Below are 20192 nucleotides of genomic sequence, written 5' to 3' on the forward strand. Positions count from 1 at the left end.
TATTATTTAAAATACTCAAAGTATTTTAAGTGGAACTCCATGCTTATGCAGTTAATAACCTTAGTGACGTTGTTATTGTCATTTTCAGATGCTCCAGCACTGCATATAATGTGTTAGACATGAGATGATTATGAAACTTATAAGTGGTAATTAGATATGTCCTGCTCTTTTAACTTAGCTGAAGAGTTCTGGTAGCAGCATCGTTTTTTACAGCCTAGAGTTACAAGAATTAAATGATGGTATGATAACTGAATTAGCTATTGCTTTCAAATAACAAAAATGAGATTTCGAGTTAGATAAATTCTTGTATTATTGAAAAATTTCAAGAATTTTAACCCTGTGGTTTTTAGATTTATCTTACATTGAAAAACGTTTTTAACTAACAGACCAGTTTGATATGTGTAAGATTCCTGTATAAATTCAAAGGAACGGATTTACTTTCAAGGTTCAAATGAACATTTCTGGCTATTTAAAATGTTGCTGTTAGGGCCAGCCCGGTGGCGCACTGCTGTAGTGCGCCGCTTGGGAAGTGCGGTGGCCCTCCCGCCGAGGGTTCGGATCCCGCATGCAGACCGTCCGCTCACTGGCTGAGCGAGGGGCGGGAGCAGCACCGAGGGTTGCGATCCCGTGGCCGGTCCTGGTCCGGTATGGGCGCGACACTGAGGGTTGCGATCCGTTGCCGGGCACGAAAAAAGACAAAAAGGAAAAAAAAAAATGTTGCTGTTAAAAAAAAGAAGAAGAAACTAAAATGTTGCTGTTACTTAAAATAACAGACAACTTTCTTTTATTTTGCAGAGATGGTTTAAAGCTTGAAACTGAATTACTGGATGGAAAAACCAAGCTAATATTGTCTCCATATGGTATGCTGTGTTACTGGAAATCTAAAATGTTAGCTTTTAAGTTCGTACATAAAATTTATGTTATACAGATTTTTGCTTGTAATAGAGTGATATTTAAGTGATACTTGGAAGAAAGCTGTTGTCCTAAACTTCTTCAAATTTACTCTTAGCCAAGTAAAGTCAGATTACATCTCTGCTTCCACTGTCAGTATTCAGATTCATAAAATTTAATGTTTCAGTATATTTTGTATTTAATGTGTTTGTTATATTTGTGTATAGCAAATATCCTTATCACCTGATGAATAATATAGGTGAAATTTATGTAATTATGTTCTTTGCATGTAAAGAGTGTAATTTGAGGATATTAAAATTATATAAGTAAGACCACTGTTGCTAAAGTCATTTTTAGTATTAATTTTAGAATTCAATATACTTTGGTAGTCTTCTCCTTCACATTATTTGTTTTTTCTCCCTGATTATAGTTTTACTTTGGAAAGATAGCTAAAATAAACAAAAATAAAATAGAAATAAATACTTGAACCACATTGTAAAAGTCAGAACACCCAGGCAGGATCTAAAGTTAATGCTTTGGGGGATAATATTGCTACCGTAACATCTTAAAACAATACAAATTAAAATTTTCTTTCGTGACTGCCTAAATATGTTTTTGGTTGATAGTTTAGTAATTTTTTTTTTTCTTTTGTAGAACATATATCAAAAATTTCTGTGAAGGTAAGCCAAATGACATTGACCTGACCTGTTTTCAAATGTAAAATGCAGTTTTCTTTACAGTGGTTTGAGATTAATTCCTGGGAAATGTCAAAGTGTTCCAAGGGGTTTGGAATGGTGGGAAGAAGTTATTGTTGCCTCGCTTTCAGGCTGGTCCTTTCACAGAAATGGAATCATAATTTTTTTTAGTTTAAAAAGCCCTTTTCTCTAGATCAGTACTGTCTGGTAAAGCTATCTGCAGTGAGGGAAATGTTCTAAAATCAGTGCTGTCCAATATGGTAGCCACTAGCCATGTGTAGTTATTGAACACTTAAAATGTGACTAGTGTGACTGAGTAATTTCTAATTTAATTTAATTTAATTTATTATTATCATTATCATTATCATTATTATTATTATTATTAAAATTTGGTGGCTGGCCAGTAAAGGGATGGAACCATGGACAACCAACTGAGCTAACCTGCCGGCCCTTGTTTAATTTTTAATGTATTTAAATTTCATAGCAACTGTACTAGACAGTGCAGCTCTAGAGATCTTTAAAAATAGATATTCAGACTTTAAAACAAAAACATTTTTTCTTTTCATACTCAAATTCCATTTGCCCATCCCAAAGGAAATTTAATTCAAAAATTCTTACATGCATTTAGCTTTCTCTTTTACAAGATCACATTTGAGCTTTATGGTGATTTTCCTTTCAAACTATTTTCCTTTATGAGGAATCCATTGTGTCTTTTTCTGCAAAATACATTACAACTTAATTTTTTTTTTACTGCTACTTTTCCTGTTCCCTATGTCTTTTTCTTTTTTTATTTTTAGGTTAATATCTATAGGAATTTCTCCTCTCCTCATCCATAACTTACTGTAGCCTCTTTTTTTTTTTTTTTTTTTTTTTTTTATGTTATGGGATCTTTTCTTTAAAAGTTTATTGTTAGTTATGAAAGCTTCAGCAAAATCTACAGTTCTCATTAAAGCCTTCAGTGCAAATGGATTCGTTCTAGGGAACAGGAACAGATTTTTGAATTCTGCTTCAAAATTGGCTTGTGCAACCAAGAACAGCTGAGATCTGGGTGGCATATAAAAGGCAGCTACGGGCAACCTATGCAAAACTACTGCCGAGTTGGGTGTGCTGTACATGTTTTCTGACTTGGAATCGATAATGTTTATTTGAACACAAGGATGTAACTTAAATTCTCATGTGTAGAGGCAAGAGTTTGGACTCGCAGCAGCACGTTTCTATGCCTAGCTGTGGGTAGGGCCACGATCAGGTCTGACCCTGCTAGTCAGAGTTCCATCATGTTACATCCCTGACCCTACCAGCCAAGAGCAAAGTGGGCACCAACAAGCTTTTTCTCCCCTCCTCTGTTCTCTGGTGCATAAATAAAATCGCAAGAATAATGATGCTGTTTCTCGAGGGCTTATTATCTATCAGACCCATCCAGACACGTGACAATCCTTTCCTGTCACAGCAATTCTGTTTTATTTTATTTATTTATTTTTTAATTTATTTTATTTATTGAATCAAATTGATTATACATATTTTGGGGGTTCAACATTGAGATATGTTGATCAAATCAATATTACTAGCATATATATTGTTACAAATTGTAACTATTCTTTATGCCCCTTGTCCAATCTGCAATTCTGTTTTACGAGTGAGGAAAGTGTGAATCTGAGATTAAGTAATTTGCTTAAAATCTCAAGACTAGTAATTGCTTCTAGCAAATATTTCTCCTATAACTTCCTGACATTTGACAATGTCACTAAAAACCCTCTGCCCTGGGAGGACCAAAGTACAGTTCAGGTGGTGGAAGGGCCTCCTCAGATCATCTGGACATGTGCTTCCCCAATGTGGAAGCCCTTACCCCTATGTCAGCACCATCATTCCTATGGAGCCTTCCCTTCTCTGTCCAAAAAATAAGGGCATGCGCATGGTGCACAATGAATTGTAATATAAAACAGCTCGTAATTTAGGATCTGGATGTTCCGGCTCAAGTCCTGATTTTTATAGGATAGTGCTCTGATTCTGAGTGGTGGAGACTTTCTGGGTATTCACCAAACTCCTTTTCTTTTTCTTTTTCTTTCTTCTTTTTTTTTAATCAAGCAGCCACTCTGGAGATCCCCTTTCAGGCCTATAAAGTTACTAGTCTTGGACTTTTGGTAGAATCATTCTATCAGCTGTCTAGGGATAGTTTATTCTAGGATTTTTTTTTTTCGCCCAGAGTAACTAATATGTTCTCAGCTGGTGTTAATCATAAATTATTTACTGTCTTAAGCAAATCATTTGGGTTCATCTCTATTGCATTTGGATTCCAAAATAATGCAATTATTTTGGATGCAATCTAAGCCTCCCTTCTATACTGATTATCTTCAAGGAGTTTCTCTTTCCCATATTTATAGAGGTTGCAGAGATCTCATTCCTCTTTTTGCTCTTCATAGAAGAAAAACACCAAAATCAGTATTTGTCTTATCTTTTTGTTTCAGTCTTTTTTTTTTTAAATCTCCCAAACCTCATAGTTATGCAGGTACATTTTGAATTCTCTCTTCCTTAAGTTATTTATGAATTCTTCCTGCTTAGTGCTTTTCTTTTTCCTTCTACTAGAGGGAGCTCCTGAGTGACTACAACACCCACAGTTCTGTTTTCCCCATTCCTCACTGATTGAATTACTGTCATCACCACAGTGTACTCTTTAATCACAGCTGAACTATATCTCATTGTCATCAAGTTTAACATGTGTGGTCAGAGTGCTTTCCTAATTCTATCAAAGTCTCTCTTGCATTTTTCTTTAATCTGTGGTAATGAATATGAAGTAAAGATGGTTACCAGCCTAATTTCTTATGCTTATAGGAAGAGAATTGAAAGTAAAAATGATTGTGTCATAAGTAATTTATAAAAATAATGGATTCTAAACTCTTATACCTAAAACAGTCTAAAAAATTAGTTGAAATATAAAACATTAAAATTTTTTTCATAGGTATTTCTACATGTGAGAATCAGTGATATACTAAAGGATGTATATAATATTTGTGCTAGGTAGCACATTTTATATTTTAAAATATTACTGTTTTCTGGTTCCTTCTGACCTTGGGATCCTGGCTCCATATAAATTGTGAATCAGTCAATATTAAACAAATACGTTAAACATTGTCTTTTATAATATTATTAAAAATATTGGTGGAATTAAAACCAGGCAAAAGAACAACATGTTATATAAAAATGTTTTATGTTATGAAACATATCAATCTATTAAAATTCTAAATGTTCAATCTATTAAAATTTATCTAATCTAGTAAAACACTTGGGAAATGATTTGGGCTAGGTTGCTTTTTCTTATTTCATAACCTGAACATAACTGAATCTTTATCTAATGGGTCATGATTTTTTGCTGCCTCCATTCATTGTTCCTCTTGAGCTTTATGATACTAAAAGTATTCAGAATTGAGCTGAATGTTTACTGACCTCATGCCAGATCATTGCCCCCACCCCCAAATAAACTTTTTTTAGAAGAGTTTTTTGGGCCGGCCCGGTGGTGCACTTGGTAGAGTGCAGCGCTTGGGAGTGTGGCGGCGCTCCCGCCGAGGGTTCGGATCCCATATAGAGACTGGTCCACTCACTGGTTGAGCGCGGTGCGGGCGTGACACCGAGGGTTGCAATCCCGTTACCGGTCACCAAAAAAGGAAAAAAAAAAAAAAAAAGAAGAGTTTTTTGTATATTGTTTCTGATGTGACTGGAATGTGGCAAAATAATTCTAGTTAAATTAGAACTTCAATTAGTAGATTTCTGTTTAACAAGGATTTACTGCAGTTGCAAAATTCCAGTATGGTTTTAGGGCTCCATTCTTGGCTTTATTTGGTCTTTGACTGTGAGAGAAAAAAAAATGAGTAAAACCCAGTCCTTGTTTTCTAGATGTGAGGGTATCAGTCAGGTAAATATATAATACAAGTAGAATAAAATGAGCGCTATGCGAGGGTTATAAAAAGGAGAAAACATTAGAAGGAACAGCTTTTTCTGGTTTGTGGAGACTAGGGAATGCTTCATAAATGAGATGACATTTTAATTAGAACTTAAAAGATGAGGGAAATATTTAAAGTCAAAGAAGTAAGGGAGTATATTCTGAGCTTAGAGTAGTGAGCAAAATACCAAGATATGAAGCATAAGTTGAATTTAGGGAATAGTGTGTATCTCAGAGGGGAAATGTAGAACATAAAGTTCAGTGGGGTTATGGTCATGAACAGTTTGAATGTATGCTCAAGAACTTTGAATTACTTTGAAAGTATATTTGAAAATATGTTTGATTTGTATGTAGGGAACCATTAAGGGATTTTTGAAAAGAGGACTAGTGAAGGACAGATTATCATAATGGGGAGACCAGTTAAATGCCAATTATAGTAGTCCAGGAAGAGTCTTATGAGGCCCTGAACTTGTATTGTAGCTAGAGGAATGGAAAGAAGGGGACAGAAATGAGACTTTCAGGATATGTTTTGGGAATGCACTATACTTAGCAGTTTGAGTGAGTGAGATAAACTGATTAGAGAACCAAAATGCTCAACTGTTACCCCAAAAAGGCCCATATTAGTCAAAGAAGGGTAAGATGAATGGGAGATGCAGTAGATGAAAACTAGCTAAGGTAGCATAGAGTTCAGCTGCATAAGCCAGATGCAGTCTGCTGATAATTTTCTTGATTCACACAGCAGTTTTCAAAAACCAGAATTGCCAATGTCTAAAAATTGGAAAATTTAATGTAAAATCTTGCTTCTCTTGAAATATTGGATGATTTAGCAGCAAGGCTCTGATTCCATTGTAGGGTGGTTCTGAGTAGTGGCTCTCTCTTTTATATGGGAAACTGCTCTTCAGTTCATCCCAGCTCCCATCCAGTCTAATTCATGGTAGATATTTGAGTTTGCTACCCCTTATTTAGAGAATTAGTTATATTAAACTAACTATGGGATAGGAGGCATTTTAGATTGAGATATTGGTATTATCAAAAACCTAATAAACAGGGTGTAGGTGAGCCAAAGAAGATAATAAAAAGATCTTGTGGCTGATGCTGCAGGTGTGTTTTGAAAAGTAGGGTGAAATAAGATTGGCTAATTGGTCAGTGTGGTTGTATATTATGGAATTTCTTGAAAGACGAGAGTTTGGACATGATAAGCCAGATGAAAACCATTGTGTCATCTAACCCACTCTTTGGCAGCAAAGATCGTGTCTTATTCATATTTATATCCCCAACACTTCCCATAGTGGTGAGCATATTAAAAAAACCACTTAATAGTGATTGAATAATTGTTGAATTGTTTTAAGTTAGTTGGGTTTGCAAAAAGGTACAGTGGATTAAATGGAGGGTGGGCTTCAGATAGGCAGGCTGTAATCTAGTAGTGGTGATGGAAACCTGAGTTTAGGCTTATCATGTAAATGGTGAGAAAAAGATATTTAGAGGGAAGAAATGACCAATACTTGATAATAAGCTAAAGAAGACCCTGGAGGAGAAAGAGTCAAAGATGACTTCATGGATACAGGCCTGAGAGATTAGAACAACAGTGCTACAGAAATGAGGTATTTGGAAAGGGGAGCTAATATGGGGGTGAGAGAGAAAGAATTCAGTGTTATAAATGGTATAGTTGAGGATATTCAACAAAAATTTACTGAACACCTTCTCTGTTCCACTCAGCTCTTCTAGGTACTAGGGATACAGCAGTGAACAAAGCTGACAAAAATCTCTGCCTTGTGGAGTTTACATTAGGAAGGTGTGGGATGGGCAGACACTAAGCAAAATAAATAAACATAGAATATTACAAGATAAAAAGTGCTATGGAGAAAAATTAAGGGAAGGGAGAGAGAGAGAGAGAAAAGAAGCACAATCACCTCAGGGTACAGTCCTGGGAATACAGAGTGGCAGGGAGGTGAGAGTGAGGGTACATCAGAAGACATGCAATTTTAAGCAGGGTGCTCACTGAGTGGGTGATATTTGAGCAAAGATTTGAAGGAGATGAGGGAATGAGCCATGCAGAATCTGAAGGAAGAATGTCCCAGGTAGAGGGATTGGCTAGTGCTAAGGCCTTCTTGAGTTCAAGGAACAACCAAGAAGCCCATGTGGTTGGAGGCTAAAAGATAGAAAATGAGGTCAGATATAAGAGAGATAATGAGGGCAAAAGAGGCAGGGGAAGAGGGGGTGCTTGTAGATCATTAGAGCTTTTTAGATCATAGTGAGTTCAACTTTCCTCCAAATAAGATGGGAAGCCACTGGAGGCTTTTGTAGATAGTGACAACGATCTGATTTAGAGTCATATATGAAAGTAATCACTTGACTCCTATGTTGAAAATAGACCAGGGAATAAGAGTAGAAGCAGGGAGATCAGTTAGAATGCTTTGTGGTAATTTAGGTGAAAGCTAATTATGTCTTGGAAGAGAGGATAGCAAGAGGGATTTTCAGGGGTGGTCAGATTCTATGTTTTGAAGATAGAGCAAAACAATGTTTGATGACAGATTAAGTGTGGCATTCATGAGAGAAGAGTCAAGGATAACTCCAAAATTTTGGCATGAGTAACTGAGATGAGAAAGACTGTGAGGGGTGGAAGTTACATAGTGGCAAGAGGGGGATCAGGAGTTCAGTTTTAGACATGCTAAATTTGAAATGTCTATTAGAAACCCCATGGAAGTGTTGGATATGCAGATGGAACCTGAAGTTAGGGGAGAGAAATACCTGGAGACAGAAGTTTGGAAGTTATCAACATGAATGATATTTAGAGGCATAAGAGTAAATGAAATTACTAAGTAAATGAGAGAACTTAGAAATTAAATTCTGGGACCAACCCCTGGGCACTCCAACTTTAAGAGGTCTGGGAGAAGAGGAGCAGCAACAAAGACTGAGAAGGAGCAGTAAAGTAGGTCAAAAAAAACAAGACTGTGGAGCCCTGGGAGTGAAGTAGAGAAAGTGTTTCAAAATTGAAGGCATAGTCAACTGTATCTGATGCAATTCAGAGGTCAAGTAAGATGAGGATTTGAGAATCAGTCACTGGATTTAGCAATGTAGATCTTATTAGTAACCTTGAGCAGTTTTGGTTAGATAAGTGTAAAAACCTGGTTGGAGAGGGATTATAGGAGATAAAAGGAGGAAGTGGAAAAGGATCAAGCTTTTTTTTAAGGAGGTAAGTTAATAGCATGTTTGTATGCAGACAGATATGATCCAGCAGAAAAAAAAACAAAAAACGATGATTCAAAAGAAAACAATTGCTTAGAAAGAGGTCCTTGAGAAACAGGAGGACAAATACAGATGCTGGTATAGATTTGGTGGTGAAAACTTAAAGTGTTCTTCTGAATGCTTCTCTGTAAGACTTTCAGTAGATTATTAAACAAGATCTTGAGCTGCAAATAAGGATGGGAGAGAAAGTGCTAAGGGTTTTGAGAAAGAAGAGAAGATTGAAATAGTTGCTAAAAGAGTGAGAGAATAAATGAACTTGGGAAATATATGACTGCCAACTAGCACTAAGAGCCCATTTGATGTTCTTGGTTATGAGTTTAAAATGAAATTAGTTAAGTGAAGGTTGGATTTTATTACAGTTGGGATTTGCCAAATGTTCATGACAGAGAGCAGAATAAAGGAGTTAAGAATGGAAGAGAGTGATAATTTTGGTTGATTGTGGAATTTAAGATTGTAAAGAGAAGAAGAGGGTGGTGGTAAGAGTGACAGATTACAGATCCCAGCAGAGGTAAAGAATTGTTGGAATTGGGATATGAGGGGAAGTGAGTTGGAAAAAAAAAATAGGATGTGGCAGTCATTGTCCAGTGCTTGGAATTGAGATTATGGAAGGATTGCAGTTATAGGTAGTTACAAGGTCAGTATAAGATGTCAGTATGGGAATGAGTAACTGAGGTAGCATGTAGGACAACAATATAGGAGCAGAGTTCAAGGTAATGAGGCTGGGGTATTGGAAAAATGATCTATGTGGAGGTGAAAGTAGTGTATGAAAATTATATGAAATTGGTATTGATATGAAAGCAATAATTAAGACAGGAGTTATGTTAGAGAGAGGGATGGTGACCCAGGAGCCTAAGATACTCAAGGAAAAATAAGAACCTACGGGTCGATAGATGCATGTAAAGAAAATAGGGTACTGTGGGTGGTGTAGTCTAATGACATGAGATTCAAAGCTAGGGTAGAATGGAAATGCCCTGTATCAACTAGAATATAAGTTCTTCTGTATTCTTCATTATCCTGAAGTAAAATGATAATTTCTAGTTGTTGATGAAGCTTTCAAGTGAAGACTTGCAAAGGTTGAGCATTAATTTCTGATGGTTATATTATCTAACTAAATAGCAAAATGGAAAAAGTTTAGAGGACTGGTTTATTATCACAGATTATATAAATAAAGATAGTTGTTGATTTTTCGTGGGCTGTCTTAAAGAATAAGCTTCTGATGTTTTAACAGATGGGAAATAAAACCAAGATTGCAAAATGTCCTTTAAGAACAAAACAAACTGGATACATTCTAAAATCAACACAAAATACTTGTATCGGGAGTGAAAAACTTTTGCAAAAGAAGACAATTGGTTCAGAAACTTCACAGGCAAAAGGTGAAAAAAATAGAATGACTTTTTCACCTACTATGGATTTATGTAAGCAGTATGCAGATAAAGACTGTCTTCATAACCAGAAAGAGATTTCACCCGCAACTTCTAATATTCAGAAGACTAGAAACACCAAAAATACTTCTTCAATAGCTAAACAGAAGCCTCAGAAAAACCACATTACAGCTGAAAACACGAAGAGCAATTTGGTATGTCTAACACAAGACCAACTACAACAGATTTTGCTAACTGTAAACCAAGGAAATAGACCTATTTTCCTGACTGAGAACGGAAAGGAGGAGGAAACATGTAAGATTTTTCTAAAGTTTTAACGAGTGTTAATTGTCTCAGTATGTGTTTTAGAATTTCAGATTAATTGGATTTTATGTAAACATGCATCTTACATTCTAATTTAATATGTAGCAGTCATTTAAGATAATTATTCTTTTAGAGGACTTTAATATGCAAAATCACTTCTATAGTTATGCCATATTTTAGCATTAATGCTTAGAATATTATTGTTATGCCCCATAGCCTTAAAAAACCAAGTTTCTGAGGACTCTAGAGAAGATGTTAGTCCAAAAAACTGTTGTACTTATTTTGGATTTATTTATATTTAAAATAATTATATAAAATATTGTTTAAAAAAAAACCAACACTGTGGTATTAATGGAACCCTAGTATGGAGATTTAACTTGAGTTGTTGAAAAGCATTGCTTTCTTGGTTCCGGCATTTGCTCTTCCTGTCCTTCAATCCATGATAAGGATTCCCTGTACTATTTTTTTAACCAATGTAAAACCAGATTTGGAAGGAGCGGTAGAGTATATTGTAATAGATGGAATTTAGTGTTAATTTTAAAACATGTATTTTATCTTCTAGGTCAGTATAGTCTACATTTAAAAAGTATTCCTAATCAGCCAAAGGATGAGAACATTGCGGGATTACTCCAAAAAATGGAGGCTGTCTCATCTGTCTCAGATGAAAATAAATCTATTTTAAGTAAAAATCAGGAGACACCTAAGCAGTATGAGGAGAAAATTGCCATGTATGTAACTCTTATCTGTTATTGTGGGGTCATCTTGGGAATATGGTTTTGCTTTTCATTTTTTTGCATGTGAAATATTTACTCTGAAGACTTAGAACTATTTAAAAGCTTATTACTTAATATTTATGCAGCCAATTTTGTAGAAATGTTAAAGGCTTCTGGTTTTTTGTGTGTGTTTTGCCTTAGAGAGAGTGAATGGAAACCAGGTGATATTTTCAGTACTCTGGGGGAAAGGGAACATGATAGAAGTTTGTTGGAATCAAAAAAAGCCCAGTGGAGGAAAGAGCTTGGTAAGTAATTTTTATACCCTTTATTATAGTTTTTTTGGCTTAAGGAATATATTTTGAGGATGAATATGTCTTTTAGTATGATATTATCAAAAGTCTTATTTTATAACATTTAACATGCAGAATATGTCTGCAAATGCATAAGAAGCACACAACATTGCCTTAGGTTGTGTCTTTTTGTTTCTTACTTGGTGGTGTGCAACAATATTGCCACTAGTATCATTCTGGAGCACCTGTAGCTCAAACAAAGACTCCTAAACTTTTCTCACTTCTTGAGAATCCTTTTTCATATTTTTCCATTACAGAAATCCTATGTATTAAGGATGGTTTTATTAAAAAATAATTGATTTTCTTTTTAAAAAATAACCAAAACATTCTAATTAAGAATCATCAATATGATATCAATCAGTATATTCCAGGCAGAAACAAGCTTGTTGTTCTCTGTTAGCCTGTGGACCTTATAATAGAAAAGTTTATAATTTCTGTTAGTGTCTTGAAATTTTGTAAATAACTAAGAAACACCAATTAGATTAGACTTAGAGTGTAGGTTTCACAATTTGGAAAATGTGTGACATAACAGTTATACTTCTTAGGAATAGCTACACTAAAGGCATGAGATGGGCTTTAACCTCTACTCAGCTAGAAAGTCCTGTGAGGCAGTCACTAACCCTGCTGGGATGGGTGGTCTACAAAAGAAATGAGCAGCAAAAATAGGGAATGAATAGATGTTGGAAGTCAACATGATAGGAGGATGAAAAAATTAAATTTATGGTAGCAGTATCAGAAAAGGTTGGGAGGTTTTTTTTTTTTTTTTTTTTTAAAGATGACCGGTAAAGGGATCTTAACCCCTGACTTGGTGTTGTCAGCACCAGGCTCTCCCAAGTGAGCCAACCAGCCATCCCTATATAGGGATCTGAACCTGTGGCCTTGGTGTTTTTGGCACCACACTCTCCCAAGTAAGCCACGGGCCAGCCCTTGGGAGTTTTGTTGTGTGTTTATATCACAATTTCATCATGAAATATTTTCTTTAAATAAATTTCTGAAATAGGATGAACTACTTGGAAATGACTGAAATATTTTATGCTTTAGTTATTGTCTTTAAAAACAATTTACGTTATTTTACTTGATACTGTTAGCAAAGCACATCTCTATGTCATGCATTCATTAATTTTCTTGGAATTTAAATTTATACGTCTTTGAATTTTGTATTTAAAGAATTACTGATTATTTGGAATTTACTCTGTTAGACACAGGGTTTTGTTTTTCACTTTTCAGCAGTTATGAGCAATGATAACTAACATTTATTGATTATTTACTTCATGCCAGGTCCTGTACTGAAATAGGCACTATAATTATCCTGATTTTACAGAAGAAGAAAGCAAGGTTCAGAGAGGTTAACAGCAGTTTGCCTATAACCACATAGCTAGGAAGTGTTTGAACTTGAATTTGATCTTAGGGTTCTCTGACTCCAGAGTTTTGTTAGCTTTTAATTCTCTTAATAATAACTGAATGAACATTATAAGAAAGTAGAACTTCAGGGCCGGCCTGGTGGCGCACTGCTGTAGTGCGCTGCTTGGGAAGCGCGGTGGTGCTCCCTCCGAGGGTTCGGATCCCACATACAGACCAGCCGCTCACTGGCCGAGCGAGGTGGCGGGAGCAACACCAAGGGTTGTGATCCCATGGCCGGTCCCGGTCCGGTACGGGCGCGACACTGAGGGTTGCGATCCGTTGCCGGTCACGAAAAAAAGACAAAAAAAGGAGAAAGTAGAACTTCAGAATAATTAATATAAAATAAGTTATTCTGATAAAATTGTTCCTCATTGATAATTGTGGTAATAAAACAAACATTTTTGCATCCATTTGTGCCATACCTAAGTTTGGTTCTGATTAAATGCTTTCTTTTATTCCATGTCCCTAAACATTCATCTCTGCCTTAAGAGTTAATCTCCTCCCTAAAAAACAATTTTGATTGGATCTGTGTTGGAATCTGCACTTTTTGAGAAGGTCATGATTTGTTTACATGATTCTTTTTTTACAGTTTTTGTACATTTTTTAAAAAAGGACATTATTTACAGATGAACAGGTTGCTTTAAAGAAGAAAGAAAAAGAAGCTTCTGAAAAATGGAATAATCCTTGGAAAAAATCTGAAAGTGATAAAATGATATGGGAAAAACTTCAAATTCTTGACCAGTCCAGGGTAAGAGTATCAACATTAAGCATTTATGGAATATAAGACATCTTAATTGCAATTTTTTAAATGCTAAGCAGTGTTTGTATTATAAAACTTATTTTTTAAAGTTTATTTTTAAAAATCTTAGTTTTCATATGGTATTTTAAAAGTATTATTTTGAATTTAATTATGACCTCAACTAGTCTCTTGTTTGCATTCTGTAAGTTGTCTTGCTATATTAGGTGAGTGTGGAGACCCCAGATACTTCTTTCATGCTCCTATAAAGGAACTCTGCAATATTTTATTTTTTATTTTGCTTATTTATTTATTTCGGGGTGGGGGGGCGATTTTTTAAGTGAGCTCAAAACTCTATCTCTAAACATGTGGTATCCACCACAAGATTGTTAAACATTAGTATTTGCTTATCAAACTAAGTGTATACTCCAGATATCCCTCAGGTTGTGTTTTTGTGATCTTTAAATTTTATCTGTGTTTAATTTTAGACAAAGAAAAAGTGCCCTTGTTTTCCTATTTGTTTTTAGACTTCTGCTAGCTCTTCAATCATTCTGTCTCAATCTCCTAGTCAGGTTACAGTGGTCCAGCCTGGTGGGCACTCACAACTTAGAGCTAGTCAGATTTTAGAGGTAAGTCCTAAGTATCAGTACTTTGAATATTTAAACACTTTAGTAATTCATCTCTATAGAATCTATTTTCTTTGAAGGAGTAAATCTAAGTCCTCTTTTATTTTTAATTACCAGTTAATTTTTACTGACTGTATTATGCTCCTTAAATTTAAAAAAAGTTACTGACCATTTCTTTTTCACATGTATAGTCCTTTCCTCCCTGTGAACATTTATGTTTTAACAAATGTATTCTGAAAAATAGTGTAATAACCTAAAGAGATTATTCTGAGGTAGAATTTTTCAGCACAGGCCCAATTAGGTAGATTTCTTGTAAAACCCCTCAAAGTTGTATTGTTTGTATGGCTGTCTCTTCATTTCCATATAGGGCTAGGGCTCACTTGCCTACATCAAACAGTTTTGTTGTCTGTTGATAGTCTATCGATAGATTGAGCCTCCACCCTGATTTCAAAAGGAGTGAAATCTGAATTGCATTTTTCCAGAATCCCAAAAGCACTTTGACTGACTATTAAAAGGCAATAAATTAGTCTTGATAGAAGTCATTTTGGAAAAATCTATAGGTCTGTGTGTTAATATTAAGTATGTACAGTTTAGAAGTTGATGTATGCAGATACTATTAAAAGCTGTAAGTAAAACTAACTTTTCATGAGTTGGTCAGAATCAGTTGTTGGCTTATTTACTTTTCAACATCAAGGACAAAGAATCTTTAATGCTAGAAGTATTAAATATTTTCAGTTACCAAAGTTTAGGTTGAAATGTTAGTGGTATGGATTGATTGAATTGTGTCCCCCAGAAGTTCATATGTTAGAAGCTCAATTCCCACTGTAACTGAGGGTGGGAAATCCTATTACAGTAATTGAAAGGTGGGGCCTTGAAGAGGTGATTAGATTGTAGGACCATTACATTAAGGTTATTAGATTGTAGTGAATGGATTAATAATGGTGGTCAGGGGCGTGGTTCTGAGGGCTTTAAAAGAAGAGCACATAAGAGGTTGGTCTCTCTCTGCCCTACCATTTTCTGCCATGTGAGACCCCTGCATTGCTGTAAAGTCACCACCAGGAAAAGACCCTGACCAGATATGTTCCCTGGACTTTGGACTTCCCAGCCTCCAAAACTGTAAGCAATAAATTTCACTTTCTTACAAGTCACCCAGTTCTGGGTATTTATATTATAAGCAACAGAAATGAGCTAATATAGAAAATAGGTACCAGAAAAGTGGGTGTTGCTTATAACAAATAATCGGAAATGTGGAAGTGGCTTTGTAACTGGATGTTGAGCAGAGGCTGGATGAATTTGGAGGAACAGGCTAGCAAAATCTTAGATGCTGGTCAACATTTAGAGGACAAGAAAACCCGGGAAGGTTTGGAATGTTTTCGAGACTGGTTAAATGGTGACGACCAGAAAGCTTATGGAAAAATGGACTATAAAGACCGTTCTAATAAGGTCTCAGATAGAAATAAGGAATTTATTGGAAATTGGGGCAAAGATCACCTTTGCTATGAACTGGCATGGAACTTAGTTGCATTCTATTCATTCCCAAAAGTTTTGTGGAATGTGGAACTTCAAGGTGCTGACCCCAGGGTATTTAGCAGAAGAAACTTCTAAGCAGCAAAGCATTAAGGAACCTGCATGGCTACTTGTAACAACCTATGCTGAGTTATGGCTGCAAAGTCATGACACAAAGCAAGAATTTAAAAGAAAAACAGTGTAAAGATTTGGAAAATTTGCATCCTGGCTATGTGATAGAGAAGCAGAGAGAATTTTCAGGAGAACAATTCAATGGTGTAGCCCAGGGACTGTTTGCTAAAGAGATCAGTACAGAAGAAAGGGATTATCAAAAGAAGGGGAAAAAAGACCTTGAAGACATTTCAGAGATCGTGGGAAGCTGTGTCTTCGTTACAGACCCAGAGTCCTAGGAAGACAGAATGGTCTTGTGGGAACAGGCCCAAGGTGCCCTCCATGGGCTTACTGCCCAGGGCCACCTTGGAATGCTGCTCCCCACACCGGTACCCCAGCTGCTTTGGCTGCCCCAGTTGTGCCTAAATTGGCCTCAGGTTTGGCTGGTCCTGCACCGGAAGCCTTGGCGATGTCCACGTGTTATTTAGTCTACAGGCTTGCAGAATGCCAGAGTTGTGAAGGCTTGGCAGAGCCTCCACCCTGATTTCAAAGGATGTGTGGAAATGCCTGGGGGCCCAGGAAAAGATCTGTCGCAAGGGCAACAGATAGCCTTTGCTTGAGCAATGCCGAGCAGAAACATGGGGTCAGAGTTGCATAGCAAAACCTCAGCAGCATCATGCCTAGTGGAGCTGTAGGAGCAGAACCACCATGGAGACTCAGTATTTGGAGCTACCAGTGTGCAGTACCAGCTTGCAAGAGCTAAAGCATCACCTCAGGCCAGGAAAGCCATAGAAGTGGAACTGCCTGAAGACTTATGGACATAACCCCTGAGCCAGCATGCAGAGGTCATTGAACATGGAGCCAAGGTACATGATTCACCAGCTATAAGACTTAATGCCTGCCTTGCTGGGTTTTGGACTTTTTTGGGACATATTACACCTTTCTTTTGGCCTATTTCTCTCTTTTTGAATGGGTATATATACCCTATGCTTGTCTCACCATTGTATCTTGGCAGTAGATAACTCATTTTGATTTCACAGATGGGACCTTTTGAGTTGAAATAAGTTAAGACTTTGGGGTGGAATAAATGTATTTACCTGTGAGAAAGACATGAACTTTGGGGGCCAGGGACAGAATTCTGTGGATTGACTGTGTCCCCCAAAATTCATATATTAGAAGCTTAATTCCCACTTTAACTGTCAAAGGTGGGAAATCTTATTATAGTAATTGAAAGGTGGGACCTTGAAGAGGTGATTAGATTGTAGGACCATGCTGTAGTGAATGGATTAATAATGGTGGTCAGGGGTGTGGTTCTGACAACGTTAAAAGAAGAGCACATGAGAGGTTAGTCTCTCTCTGCTCCACCATTTTCTGCCACATGAGACCCCTGGGTCACTGTCAACACCACCAAAGCCTTCACCAAATGTGTTCCCTGGACTTTGGACTTCCCAGCCTCCAAAATTTTTTTTTTTTTTTTTTTTTTCTTATTGAATCATAATTGATGATACATATTTTGGGGATATAGTGTTGACATATGTTGATCAAATCAGTATTACTAGTATGTATATTGTTACAAATTGTACTTATTATTTATGCCCCTAGTCCAATCTCTCTCTGTCCCCCACTCCCTCTCCCCTCCCATCACTGGTAACTGTAGATTTCTTCTTTCCCTCTGAAAGAGTAATGGTTACTCGTTGATTTGTTGCCTAGATGATCTGTCCAATGCTGAGAGGTGTGTTCAGGTCCCCCAATATTATCATAGAGCAGATGCTTCTTCTGTCACTCTGGAATGGGCTTTGTGGAGAGAGACATCCTTCTCTTTTCTTTGGTCTCTACTGGTGACTCTTCTTGTGTCGATGCACTCCAGTGGCTGGTAAACCATCTGTGTGGTGGTTGTGATATTTAACCACTTTCGTGGCAGCCATGGTGGCTGTGGTGGGCCACCCACATGGATGTGATGTTTTTGGCATGCTCCTTGGTGCTGGTAGTGTGCCTGGTTGTAGGCAGGAGGGTCCAGTTCATGGCTCGTTGCCTGGGCCCCCAGGAGGACCCCCAAGGCACTGGCGGTATGCCTGGTTGTGAGCAGTGGGTTCAGTCCCCGGCTCCTTGCCTTGGGCCCCCAGGAGGGCCCCTGAGGCACTGGCATTGTGCCTGGGTGTGGGTGGGGGTTCCAGTCTACGGCTACATGCCCTGAGCCTCAGGGCTCCACCCTGAGGCACTGGCGGTGTGCCTGTGTATGGGTGGGGGTCTGGTCTCCAGCTCCATGCCCCAGGCCCTGACTAGCCTCCAAAATTGTAAGAAATGGGCCGGCCCAGTGGTGCACTGGATAGTGCGCCACTTGGGAAGCGCGGCGGCGCTCCCACCCGAGGGTTCGGATCCCACATACAGACCGGTTCCCGCTCACTGGCTGAGTGAGGCGCGGGGGCAACGCCGAGGGTTGCGATCCCGTTGCTGGTCCCCGGTCCGGTACGGGGGCAACACTGAGGGTTGCGATCCGCTGCCGGACACGGAAAAAGACAAAAAGACAAAATTGTAAGAAATAAATTTCATTTTCTTTATAAATTACCTAGTTGCAAGTATTTTGCAATAAGCAACAGAAATGGGCTAATACAGTTAGTATATCATTCATTGCTTAATTTGCATGGCTTTTTAAGTCACTTATTATCTGGGGTAATCCATACCATGATTTTTCCATTTACATTAACTATTAACCATTTGAGGCAACTTTTAGGTTTTTTAATATTTTGTATATATTTTTTAATGATAGCATACATCTTTTTTTTTAATGATCCAAAAAACCAATAAGGTTATTTTATTTTGGAGTCAGAAGTCAGGGGTTGGTTATGGGAGAAGGACTGGACTGGAAATGAAAACACACTAAATCTAGGGCTGGACAACTAAGAATTAGAGTGTGATTATCTCCTTATTCCACTATTCAAATGCAGTTTTTATGTATTTGTGTGTGAATATGGTGTGATATTGGAGGGATGTAGTTGAAGGAAAAGGAATTAACTGTGTAACAAAAACTCCCTTCTCAAATACCTGAGAGCAGTTGGTTTCAGAAATCTCAGACCTAGACACAACTATTTACTATATAAAAATGAAGTTAGTGTCTTCATGGGATGGTGGTGAGGGGGAGTTTAGTTGCAGGCAGTTTCCATCTCCAAAGCCTCTTTTGTAATACATGTAAAATGCTTAGAATAGAAGTTAACATATAAAAGTTTTTCTCTACTTAAATAATTTATAATGCAGGTCCATTTGGAGTCCTGAGGCTGTTAAGGGTCAATTCTCCCACCAGCTTCTTTTCCTCTCTCCTCTTCTTGATTGTCAGTCTTACTCCCCACTTCCCAGTTGAATTCTCCAAGTCACCAGTCATGTATTCTCATCCCTGTATTGTTCAACCCAGACATTCTTTCACACTGTGCAGTTTAAAACTGCTTTTGTGTTTCTATATTTAATTATAGCCTCAGTCTTTTTGAGAATACCTCACCTTGATGAAACCTTGGCTTTTCCTAATGATTACCCCTCCCTGGGAAGCTTCTTAAGTAAAGGGGGTATATTCTAGTGCATCTTTAACATAGAGTAGAACGTGAGGGTGTCATTCTACTAGCTGCTTATTCCTACCACCAGACCATAGTTCTGCAGTGGACCAACGAAGAGTTTCTCCCATTTTTTACTTGTTTTAAAAAAAATTTTTATTGTGGTTAAATATGCATAACAAAATGATGCGTATTTAGAAGTGGTACAACCATCACCACTGTCCATCTTCAGAACATTTCCATCATCCCAAACTAAAACCATACCCATTAAACAGTAAGTCCCATTTCTCCCTCCTGGTAGTCCCTGCCAATCACCGTTCTATCTTCTGTCTCTATGAATTTGACTGTTCTAGGTGCCTCATATAAATGGAATCATACAATATTTGTCCTTTTGTGATTGACTTCTTTCACTTTCTGTAATGTCTTCATGGTTCATCCATGCTGTAGCATGTGTCATAATGTCATTCCTTTTTAAGGCTGAATAACATTGCATTGTATGTATATACCATGTTTTGATTATCCTTTTATCCACTGATGGACATATGGGTTGTTGCCACCTTTTGGCTATTGTGAATAATACCACTGTGAACAGTGGTGTACAAATAATTTATTTGAATTCCTGCTTCTTTTGGGTATATACTCAGAAGTGTGATTGCTGGATCATATGGTAATTTTATGTTTAATTTTTTTATTTTCCTTTTTGTCTTTTTTCGTGACCGGCAACGGATCGCAACCCTCAGTGTCGCGCCCGTACCGGACCAG

At 37.2% G+C, this 20192-nt stretch overlaps 1 protein-coding gene across 2 annotated transcripts in view; it reads left to right on the forward strand.

Moving 5' to 3' along the window:
* Positions 1–802: 802 nt before the first annotated feature.
* CCDC66 (coiled-coil domain containing 66) overlaps positions 803–20192 on the forward strand; it is a 41571-nt gene continuing 22181 nt past the window's right edge. Inside the window, exons 1-7 of one of the 2 annotated variants that reach the window (XM_008588391.1) lie at positions 806–860; positions 1546–1571; positions 9992–10439; positions 11011–11176; positions 11363–11466; positions 13539–13660; positions 14176–14277. In XM_008588391.1, coding sequence (XP_008586613.1) covers positions 9992–10439; positions 11011–11176; positions 11363–11466; positions 13539–13660; positions 14176–14277 — 942 coding nt within the window. In that variant the 5' untranslated portion in view covers positions 806–860; positions 1546–1571. Of the gene's footprint in view, positions 861–1545; positions 1572–9991; positions 10440–11010; positions 11177–11362; positions 11467–13538; positions 13661–14175; positions 14278–20192 lie in introns of both variants that reach the window. The other variant, XM_008588392.1, reaches the window with a different exon arrangement.

Source organism: Galeopterus variegatus, unplaced genomic scaffold (genome assembly GCF_000696425.1).
Source record: "Galeopterus variegatus unplaced genomic scaffold, G_variegatus-3.0.2 Scaffold4801, whole genome shotgun sequence".
Taxonomy (NCBI): Eukaryota; Metazoa; Chordata; class Mammalia; order Dermoptera; family Cynocephalidae; genus Galeopterus; species Galeopterus variegatus.